This window comes from Sorex araneus, chromosome X (assembly GCF_027595985.1).
Source record: "Sorex araneus isolate mSorAra2 chromosome X, mSorAra2.pri, whole genome shotgun sequence".
NCBI classification, from domain to species: Eukaryota; Metazoa; Chordata; class Mammalia; order Eulipotyphla; family Soricidae; genus Sorex; species Sorex araneus.
Genome location: NC_073313.1, coordinates 186,398,194 through 186,410,495, shown reverse-complemented (window position 1 = coordinate 186,410,495; position 12,302 = coordinate 186,398,194). Strand labels below are relative to the sequence as shown.

Sequence of the window (12,302 nt, the reverse complement as noted above, 5' to 3'; positions counted from 1 at the left end):
TTTGTTACTTTTTCTGAGTCATGATCTATGCTGGGAAAGTATTGAGACAGGGTAGGGTGTGTGGTGTGTGAGTTTGTGGAGTAGGGAGTGCGTGGACGGGTAGAATCAGGGATTATGGGGTAGCATAAAGTGTGGCAACATCATTTGGCCTTCTTGAGTCTCCTTTTATCCAAATTTTAATTTTTTTAGTTACTATGGTCACAAGAACACAATTTCCTTGGTTTTAGAAATTATACAAATAACTTTCTTATCTTAGAATACAAATTGTCCCATAGACTGGGTCATAAAAAGGCAAAGGGTACAGTGTTATTTTTCCAGGAAGATCTGGCTTGTTTCTTTTTTATAATTATCAAGAAGTTCACCTAAAATACTAACTTTTTTTAAATTAATCTCATGAGTTACACATTTCAGTGGCATTCACAAAGGAATCCCTGTAACTGCTTCTAAAATTGAATTTCGTGTAGCCAAAGTTAATGGCCAAATAAGAAAAGTGCATGATTTCTTTTCATTACCTATTAACAATCTAAGGCAGATAAGATGAGTTTCCTAAAAGCAAAAGATTCACATAAACAATTAAAAAAAGACTTCTAGAATGTTTGCTATCAGGAAACAATAAAATCAGCCATTGGGATTGGCTTGATTAATATGTTTACTTCACTATATAATCAAGATGAGAAAAAAACTGTGGAAAAGGTAATTTAATTGTTAACTTATATGAATATAAAAATTAGTACTTCAGTTCCACTGTTCTTTCCAAACACTTTCAAACTTTAAGCATTTGATTTCTGTGGTACTGGGGAAGGAAGTTTTTTAATGAACCAGTTTGTCAATCTTTCATCATTAATAATCTTTCATCAATTCTTTTTATTGTATAGGCATTTCTGGAGTGGTTGCTGTATGTTCCTTTAGGTATTTATAATGCTGCATAAATCAAAATGTTTGTGGGACATGTGTTCTTCTATTTTACCAAATTTAAAAAAGATGATGAGAAATTTTTCCACATTACCATAGCAAATGTAAAAATAACATTAACTTTTTGACTAAGGAAATTGATTCAAGTGTGCCTGACATTTTGCTTTGAAAAGTGAACTTCTTTGGTACATTAGACATTATAATAGCATTTATATGATGTTGAAGAGACAATTATTCCTTCACTTTTTATCACTGACATAATGATAAGCATCATCCTCCATGCATACTAATATCATATAATAAATAGCTGAGAGATAATTGAAATGCATACTAGGAGGTAGACAATACCTTGATACCAAAAGCTGACAGAGACATTACCAAAAATAATAAAATCACAGAGCAATATCTCTAATGCTTGCAGATGAAAAATATCTTAAGGTAATCTTAGGAAAATTCAGAAATTAATTGAACTACTATACATCTTGACCACTGAACTTTGTTCCACAGATGCAAGAATGGTTTAACATATCCAAATCAAACAATGTAATAGATCACGTGAATAAGATAAAACATAAAAATAATATGTTCATATTAATAGATTAATTAAAAGTGCATAATAAGTTTCAATATTTGTTTATTATATTTTAGCAAAAAAAGATATGAGAACTAACTTCAATAAAAAGGTCATAAATAATTTAAAGTTAATATCATATTTAATGGTAAATAACTGAAAACTTTTCTCCAAGGATTAGTTACAATAAAAATGCCTTCTTTCAGCACTATTATTCAACAGTTTGCTGAAAATTTTGGCTACTATAAGTACAATTAAGTAAACAAATCATAAGTAATGATAAAATATTCAAATTGGAAAAAAAAGCAACCATAAATTTGTACAGACCCCAATTATTTACATAAAATTTTCAAAGTTGCCAGGCAAAGGCTATTTGAAATAGCAAATCAATCCAGAATAGTAACTGGATATAAAAACCATGAGTTGGGGCTGGAGCAATAGCCCAGCAATTAGGGCGTTTGCCTTGCATGAGGCCGACCCAGGTTCAATTTCTAGCATCCCATATGGTTCCCTGAGCACCAACAGGAGTAATTCCTGAGTTCAGAGCCAGGAGTAACCCCTGTTTATTGACAGGTGTAATCCAAAAAGAAGGAAAAAAACATGAGTAAAAAAAATCTGTTTTATCTGTATTCAAGTTATGAAATACACTTTAAATTTTGCATTTAAATTACATCAAAAAAGAATCAAGTACAGTAAATTTAATTTTACTTAGGAGGTAACATCCATAACATATTATGAGTTATTTTAAAAAAGGATAAAAATAGAAAAATATCTATATTCATTAATTGGAAAGAATAAGTTAATTAAAATTGCCATATTAGATAGAGTATTATAGAGAATTCAATGCAGTCTTTATCAAAATGCCATGTAGGGGCTGGAGTAATATTACAATGGGTATGATGCTTGCTTTGTATGCGGATGACCCAGATTTGATCCCTTGCAATTCATACAGTTTGCCAAGCATTACCAGGCATGACTTCTTAGCCCAACACCAGAAGAAAGCTCTGAACTTCACTGAGTGTGGCCCAAAACAACAGAAAAATTCCAATGTAATTTTTGAAGAAGAGAAAATTATTATTAGTTTTGTATAGAACCGCAAAGCCCTTTAAGTAGCCAAATACATCCTGATATAAAACATGGAGATATCAGGGGCCCAAACTTCATACTATAAAGCTACAATAATCAAAAGTGTTATATAAGAATAAAAGCAATGTAATTGAGAACTTAGAAACAAACCCAAGTTACAAAGAGATTAATTTATAACAAAGGTGCTAAGAAAATAAAGTGGGAAAAACCTCTTTAACAATTGTATTGAATAAACTTAATAGTTAAAAGCAGAAAAATATCAATATGTCACAAACATAGCATTCACAAAAGATAACTCAAAATGGCTTAAAACCTGAGTTTTGGGCTAAAATATAAGTTAGCATAGTGAAAAGTACTCCATGTATTTAGTTTCATGTTGTCTTTAGTGATTAAACACTAATGGCAAGGAAAATGAAAAAAACAATAAGCAAATGTTATTACATCAAATAAAAACCTACTGTACTGTGAAATTAATTATTACTAAAACAAAGACAGATCACTGAATGAGAGAAAACATTTGCACATCAAACATCTGATAAGACTAATTGTCAAGATATAAAACATCCACAGAACACAACCACAAAAAAATAAACCATTCCATCAATAATTGGGAAGAAGAGTTGGATATAAACATATATATATATATATATATATATATATCTTCAAAGAAAACACAGATGGTCAACTGGCACATGGAAAAAAATGTTAGTGGCACTAATTATTGGGTAAATGTAAATCAAAATTGCAATGAGATATTACCTCATACCAATAAGAATGGATTACTTCAAAAAAGGTAAGGGTTTGAAGATAAAATGAAGTTTCATCTATTATATGTGAAAATGAAACTGATTTAGGCTTTCTTGAAAACTATACAATTTCTAAAAAAAATAAAAGTAGAATTATTATATGATCTAGTAATTCCATTCCTCTGTATCTAATCTAACAACATAAAATATGAATAGTCATGATTACAATCTAGTGCTCAATAACAGATAACTGTATAAAGAAATCTGGGGGCATATATTATATGTATATAACTGAGTAAAAATAAATGAAAATAAAAACTAAATTTCACCTTTTGCTGAAACATGGATGGTGAAAGATGGAGTCATGGTAAGTAATGTAAATCAGTGGAGAAAGAAAAATACCATATAAGCTCACTCTAAGTTTTACATCAAGAAACAAAGGCATTATACAATGTCTAATAAAACCAAGCATTTAGACTCTGATACAGAACAGATGAATGATATCAAAGTGTGAGAAGTGGATAGAAAAGGTCCTGAGGACAGTTTTGGAGAGAGGGAGAGAGAGAGAGAGAGAGAGAGAGAGAGAGAGAGAGAGAGAGAGAGAGAGAGAGAGAGAGAGAGAGAGAGAGAGATAAAGACAGAGACAGAGACAGAAACTCTGATGGGCAACTTTTGGCAATACTGTACGCATAAAGCATATAAGAATGGGGGCTGGAGTGGTAGCACAGCGGGTAGGGCGTTTGCCTTGCACGCGACCGACCCGGGTTTGAATCCCAGCATCCCATATGGTCCCCTGAGCACCGCCAGGGGTGATTCCTGAGTGCAGAGCCAGGAGTAACCCCTGTGCATCGCCGGGTGTGACCCAAAAAGCAAAAAAAAGAATGTACTATTGTGGGCCAATATTACCTCAATTAAAAAAAATTAAAAATATGGAGCCAGAGAAAGAGTACAGGAAGTAAATCACTTGCCTTGCAGTAGACCAGCTCAAATTTGATCACCAGCATTTCATGTGGTTCTCGAGTGCTGCCTTGAGTCACTGTAACCTACAGTCAGTAATAGCCCTTGAGCTCTATTGGAAGGTTGGTTAAATTCACAAAATTAAAAATGTGATTTTTCATCTCTTTAGTAATGGTAAAAGACACAGAATATTCTCCTTTCTTAGTGACACAGGCTATCTTTCAAGTAGTAGGATGTTCTACCATTCTACATAAGGAAAGCCTTTTTCACATGACACACATAAAGATAAATATAAATGACCATTCCATAGGGAAAATATGACAGCTACTTTGTGTGGTCACATTTGACCACAAGAATAAGAGTTTATGAAATACCAGAGATACATTTAATATTTTTCCGTGCTTTGCTTCACACTGGTCTCACTAAATTTGACATTCTTCACCTGATAATAGGAATACTAACTCCCTGCCAATGTGAGGGTAATAGAAACAACATTTTAGTGGGTCTCTTCAGTCTTTATAATTTATCATGTCAGTGCAGTATTTTCTCCAAGGAACTGCAAGTTGGGAGTAACTTACACTTACTTTGACACAGATAATGTGACAGTTGGGGGGATGGAGAAAAGTAGGAAGGAAAACAAATCACCAAAATATGAGATTTGCTGGTCCACATTTTTACAAAAATGCCCACTCTAGGGGGGTGGTAAAAAATGCCCACTCTATAAATATAGAACATTAACAAAAAGTGTCATGTCAGATTTAAGGAGAATTAGACATTTTTTGGCTGTTACATACACATGGGCATAAAATAAGGATTACTGTCATTCCTAACATATCCATGGAGAAAACAGATATTCTTTTTGTCAAAGACCATTTCCAGTCTTGAATTTCATTCTGCAGATAAAGACAATGCGATTTCTTTATTTGGTGGTGTTTCTTTTAAGAACCCACAGTCTGTTGACAGCTGTTGACAGCTGTACTGGATACATAACTCCCTAGGTATCTATTTCTTCTGGAGGGGTGGATGGGGTCATAGGGTGGGAGGTCATGTTGGACCACATCTCCTATGCTCAGTACTTGCTCTTGACTCTGTCTCAGGGATCAGTCCTGACAATGCTCCCAATGATATTCCGTACCAGGGATAGAGCCAGAGTCAGTCCCTTCATCATCTCTGAGTTCCCAAATCTAGGTCTCATAAGAAATGGATACAATTTTTTGTTTTCTCTAAACTCCTTCTCATTCTGGAACAGCGATGTACCCTAGTGCTATTACACACATTTTGAATTGTAGACAATCAAATATTTGTAGCACATATTTCATAAGCTGCAAGAACTTTCTCCAGTTCTGTGAAGAAAATGTCCCTTCCATTATTTTTCTATAAGTAAATGTGACAGTGTGAAACAGTGTGTTCAGCATAATATTCATGCGTATCATGGTGATAAAAGCCAAGAGTTAAAATACTAATACCAGGAACCTAGTCATCATTAATTCTTGCATCAATACTTCATGTGGCTGCAAGGACAAGGACGATGTTAAGAATTTTATAATTCCATAAAATTCAAACCTTGAGCACTCAGGAAAATCTCAGGAGTACATTATTATGCTAGTAATTACAATTCCAAATGCCAAACATTGTCTGAACTAACTTCCATAACTTTGGGAACTTATACAGACATATAAAGATATAAAATATAATATTTAAGCACAGGTATATTCTTTATTGCACAAAATTAAGCATACACCAATTAAGGTTTTTCCTTCTGATACATATGAACACCAACTATTTTTAGATGTGTGAATTAGAGGAAAGGCAATTATTTATCTGCTATAGATAAGTATAACACAGAAGTATTGGCATTTGAACTTTTAAGCCACCTGACATTTTTAAATGGTTCTATCACTGAATACAAGGGAAGAAAATTTAAATAAGGGAAACTAAAATAGTCCCCAATAGCAAAGTTTCATCTTTAAATTTGTTAGAACAAATTCAATAAAGAAGTGTAGTATCTGAGATGGAATACAGTGGGAGAAACATAATGTAAGTAGGTATTCTTGCCTCAGTGGACCTTGATTTCAGCTCTAACCAGCTATCTCCTCCAGATCTACTGACAAGTTCGGACATCTCATTGCATTTCTGACCAATTTGAAATTTCTAGAATTGTAAACCTGAAACAGATGCCTCTTGCTCTCTTATTAATTCCACAAAATTGATCACAGATTCAGGCCATATGATAATTTCATAGCCACATGGAATTTGCATGAAAGGATAAAAAATTCTATCTTTATATACATCTTTCATCCAGAAAGCCTCATAAATATTGCCTGAATATAAATTAAACTTTGGCATGGAATATAATTTATGAAAATTGCAAACTACTTGGATTGATCTCACCAAAAATATATTAAATCTTGATGACTAACAAACTTCTTCAGAGAAATAAAATGATGTTTAAATAGAATTAAAGCAGCAATATAAATTTGAAAAATATTTTAATAGCAAATCATATCATTTATATGAGTTACTAATTAAGCAAGTGCCTTGAAATCATAAAAATTCATTTAATCACTTATGTCTAGCTTCTGCAGGATATGTAAAACATGATAGATGAAAGAAATATGACTCTTGTTAAGATGAGAGAAATGTTGTTGCAGTTTTTTCTTTTTAGCTGTGCGCTTTTGGTGATATTTTCTCAGAGTCAGAAGTTGCCCAAAACCTTGGGTCAAAGAGCTAGTACAGAGGTTAAGCTGCTTATACTGCATGCAATTGATCCCCGATTGACCTTCCACACCATATACATTTCCCTGATAATGGCCAGGTGTAGCTCCTGAAGACAGAGCCAGGGGTAAGCCATGAACAATGTCAAGCATTTATTTTTGAACACTCAAATAAATAAACTAAGTTGTACAAAATCAAAATGAAAGGAAATGAAAACCATAATTTTATCTCTTTTATAAGAGTTAAAAACACAGAGAGGAATAGAGGGACAAAAGGAGGAGGTATAGAAAAAATGCAGAAAGGCAGGATGTATCATGGAATAGAAAGACAGGGAAGAAAGAAGATAAATTATATCCAGTTTTACAGACGAATTGTTCATATCACTGTGCTAAGCATCTGAACTTTAGGTTTTAAATAAATCTCATGCTATAACATTACAATTCTTTGAATATTTATAAGTCTATTATATAAAACTATTATTATACCTTATAATTGTATAATTCCAATTAAATCTGCTTTCAAAAAGCCTTTTTAATTGCTGCTGCATGTATTTCCTATCTAAATTTAATTTTTAATTTTCTCTCTGTAGCTCTCTTTCCCTAGTTTCTGATTATGTGTTAGTTTATAATACTCATATACATGATATCTATCTCTCTACCTATCTCTCCTTCTCTCCCTCTGTCTCACTCTATTCTGGTCTCTTACATTTACACACATGACTAAGTTCCACAAATAGTGGTGATGTAATACTGTGCAACTCATCTTTCAATAATTATCATCAAGCGAGTTTCCTGATAAGTTTTACTCAGTGCATATTTACGGAACATACTGATAAAAGAATGGATGTTTATATTTTGCATTACATTTGACTGCTATTATGGTTAGAACCAAAATATTTTCAAAGCCCATGATTTTGTATGTACATTTGTGTGAATGAAAATGTTTAATACAAAGTATTATTTGAGGTTGCTCATAACTCATGGCAGCAAATAATTTAATAATAGCTGTATTTTAAGATATGGGAAAAAAGTACAAAACAACTCATTCAGTAGTGAAATAATACTCTTTTAAATGTGAAAACAAAACAAAAAAAGAATGAACTATTTCTAAGAATTTTTAATTACCAATGTCAGCAACGGAAATCAGTTTGTATAACAAGTTCTCTGATTCCAAGTTTCACAAAGCAAATGACTAACAGAACACATTTTTTTTGGTAAGTAGAGGCAGCCATCTAAGCCATCTAAATTATTTGAATACAGAAAGAAACTTTGAAATCACTACTTGAGACAACAAGCAACCAACAATTATTTTCCCTTCCTATTACTGAAAACTGAAATTCCTTTGAAGATATGGCAACATATTTTGTGATATTTTTATCAACCATTATCAAGTTAGATGTCATTGGAAAAGGTGAAGTATGGTCCATTGACTATGTATAGTAAGACAAACAGCAGGAATAGTAGAAGATTAGATTCTTCTTATAAAAATAAAAAAAATAGCAAGGATCTAAAAATAACATCTAAAAGGTGAAAAGATTCAAAGAGTCCAAGACCAAGACAGAATCTATTCAGAGGTGGTATCATATTTTACTGCCACAGTTATTAAAGCTAGAAAATAAGACTTCTTAAAGTTCCATTTGCAAATATAAATTCTTTATGAGATATTTGAATCAATTTCTAGGTCTAAAATATAATAGCAATTTTCCTTGGGCCTCTTCATATATAAAATGTGCTTGAAGGTGTATCCTACCTACAAACAGCGGGCTATTCAGTTGCAGTTGTAAATATCCTTCTTCTGAAGTCTCTTTGGTCATCTTTGGTAGGCTGTCCACCTGGAGTGAGGCCTCTTTCAGATTCCTCTCAGCTCGAACATAATGCCATTGGTTGTCATTGAGAGGAGTAGGAGACTGGACTATGAGCTCTATGGGACCATTCCCAACATCAATGGCAAAAGTGATCTCTGCAGGAGCTGAAACAAAAATGGAGAATGGAAGGTCTCAGAGATGGTTGAGAGTGCATTTAGGGCTGAAGCATGTCCTGCATGGATTACTTAATTGCATACAAATGATTATAAGGTAGGTATAGAGTCCTTCAGTTGAATTCCCTGCAATATTAAACTTTACATTAATAATGACTTGTACAAAACTTTTTTTTTGTTTTTTCTCATTATAAGGATTCTAGAAATGAAATTAGAACAATAACGAAGCAACTATCTATCTATATCTATCTGTGCCAGCTTCTCCATCATGGATCAACTGTGATAACAAAGTTCAACCAATTTAATGACTCCACAGATACTGTTAGACATTCGATTAGCAAACTAGCCAGCTGTAGTCTTGAATGTGTAAAACCCATGCACAGTCTAAATAAATTTTCCTCCAAATATATACATTAAAATATGTGATACAACATTGGATACTATTAAGATATTACTAATTAATTAAGTAATTTGTAAATGGAAGTCCAGTAAGTTTAAGTGCCTTGTCCAAGTAGCAATCGCATCAAGGTGCTCAAATCTAGGATTCTATAATAGGTTTGTGCTATGATCTTTTCATATTTGTATGTGTCTCCACATCTTTATTATAACTATTTATCAAACTGAAATTGAGGCATCCAGTCAAGTCTGAAAATACTGCTGTTAATAATGATGATTAATGTTGGGCATTAGTGTTAATTTTGATAGTGGTGGCAGAAAAATGGTCATACTGATGGTTTTGTTGATAATTTTAGTGGTGGTGATAATTGAAATGCTGTGGTAGTGCTGGTGGTAATATAGTCATCGGAAGAGGAAGCTATCACAGTAGGTATTATGGACACAATGATCTTTGCTAGGAACTCACAAAGTATTTACCATGAACTCTCATTTTAACCTTCAGAACATCTTCATAATAAGCCATCATTGATATCCCTATTGAATTATTATATAACTAAAGCTTAGAAAATAATTTGTTGGGGCTGGAGCGATAGCCCAGCGGGTAGGGCGTTTGCCTTGCATGCAGCTGACCCAGGTTTGATTCCCAGCATCCCATATGGTCCTCTGAGCACTGCCAGGGGTGATTCCTGAGTGCAGAGTCAGGAGTAACCCCTGAGCATTGCCAGATGTGACCCAAAAAGAAAAAAAAATAATTTGTTGCTTCTAGTTTCCCAGATACTTAGTAGGATGTTTCCAAAAGTAAAAATTTCAACTTGATACATTGTAAGTCAGTAGATGTATTATTGCTATTTTGTTTGAGGGTCACATCACATGGTGCTCAGAATTTTCTCCTGGATCTACAATCAGAAATTACTCCTGGAGGTGTTCTGGAGACTGTATGGGCACTGAGAATTGAAACTTGGTTGGCCACATGCAAGGGAAGTACTCTACCTATTGTACTATCACTCTGGCCCTCACCTTTGGTTTCTCAGAGCACATAAGGTTCTGGAATAAATCTTTACACCTTGAGGTTTTGTGTGTGTATATATATACACATATATATGCACACACATATATATACAAACACACATACATATACGTGTGTATATTCATACACAAATACATCACCTTACCCACAACCATAGAGACCATGTTATTAGAACTGCATACTGAGTTCTATGTAGTGAGTATATTCTGGCACTTTTCCATTGGCACATTAGTATGTTTTAAATCTACATGTGGAAACTAAGTTTTAATTTGAGTTGGGAAGAAAATAGTTCCTGTTCTGTGACTAGAATCTTCCCATATAAAAATCTCCTTGTTTTCAGAATCTTGTGATGTGCTGTTGATGTTGTTCTTGACTTCCTTCCCAAATAGGACACTGATATTTATCAAAGGCACCAACTTCCAGATCTGAGTTATTAGTGGTAAAATAGGCAAATGACACTTTGTCTGCTCCTTCCTCAGTCTTTAACCTCTAATAAGAAAAGCAGAATCCTTATAAGAAGCCTCCAAATATGAACGTCAAGTAACTTTGAGAGCTCAAACCGTCTTGCATTCTGGAGATCCCATGAAGGTGAGAAGATACAAGGCTGAAAATAGGCTGTGAGATTATCTAGTCAGGAGTCACTGTGATCTATGGTAGTGTCAAATCATATTAATCTTTATTGTTCCCGTTTGCAACATAAAAATAAAAACGGTACCTGTTCCTTAGGTTGTCAATAAGTCAATGCTGATAAATTGCTAGAATTATGCATGTTGCAATAAGATGTGCTCAACAAGTGACAGATATTGGTGTGACTATTGCAGTGCTATGTTTCACTGATCCAGGTAAAATGCTTTTGGCTCATAAACCCCTTCACTAATAAAAAATTAATCGAAGAGAACAAATTAGTTTTAATGATTAAACAATTGAATACAAATGATGATAGACTTCTGAGCCACTTTCTATTTTCTGCTCATTCCACTCTGATGCCACCTTATATCCATGCACAATTGCAATAACATGTACATACAGAAAATATGGCTGTGCCAATATATGCTTCTATCTGAATAACATAGATAAATATTGCTGAGAACTGAAGAGGAAGAATGATACATAATTTGCTAAAAAGAGAGTTTGTTGTACCGCAGTGGCTGCCCATTGTCCATGCCATCTCTATTCTATGCTCGGTTTCAGTTTGTGATTATCTTAGTTCTAGCATTTATCCTTCTATTATATAATTTTATGTTTATGGTCTGTATTTCCCACTAGTCTGTAAACTCTAGATGAACACCTTATTTTCCAAATATCATGAACCTACCAACAAGCCCTATATACATCCATATCTTCTTATACTAAAGTTCAATTCACTATATCAATGGAAATATAATTATTAATTTTTAGTTTTTAAAGGTTTTTATAAAAACATCAGCTTATTCTAAAATATTGAAAAATATTTTTAACTTTTTTCATGTTTTTATTGAGGCCTTAGTATCTTTAACCTATTCGTCTTAGAACTGGGGGAGATTCAGAAAAATGTAATAATATATGTACTTATTTTCTGCTTATCATGAACCAGGTAACTTGTTAGGCATGTTTCATGACTCAACTCAGTTGAGTCTCTGTATTTAACAGACAATATATTATTTGTTAATGAAAAAGACCACAGGTAACGCCCAGAAAACTTTACAATTTAAATGCAGGTTCTCTATCACTCTTCTTGAAAAAATATTTCCAAACTTAAATTCGATGTTTTTCTTAAAAAAACAGAATTGTAACATATGTTATAGGTACCTGGAAACAATTGAATAGACAACGTAAGCAAATGAATTATACATCCAATATAGACAACTGACTATCAGGATAACTGAGATAACCATAAACCTGCTTTCACTTACTAGATATAGATTAACATATGTTC

The 12,302-nt window shown here is 33.2% G+C and overlaps 1 protein-coding gene across 1 annotated transcript in view; it reads right to left on the bottom strand.

Annotated features, from left to right (window-relative positions):
* CNTNAP5 (contactin associated protein family member 5) overlaps positions 1–12,302 on the bottom strand; it is a 932,137-nt gene that overhangs the window by 125,967 nt on the left and 793,868 nt on the right. The window contains exon 17 of the mRNA XM_055120538.1: positions 8,737–8,955. Within this exon, the coding sequence (XP_054976513.1) occupies positions 8,737–8,955 (219 nt within the window). The remainder of the gene's footprint in view (positions 1–8,736; positions 8,956–12,302) is intronic.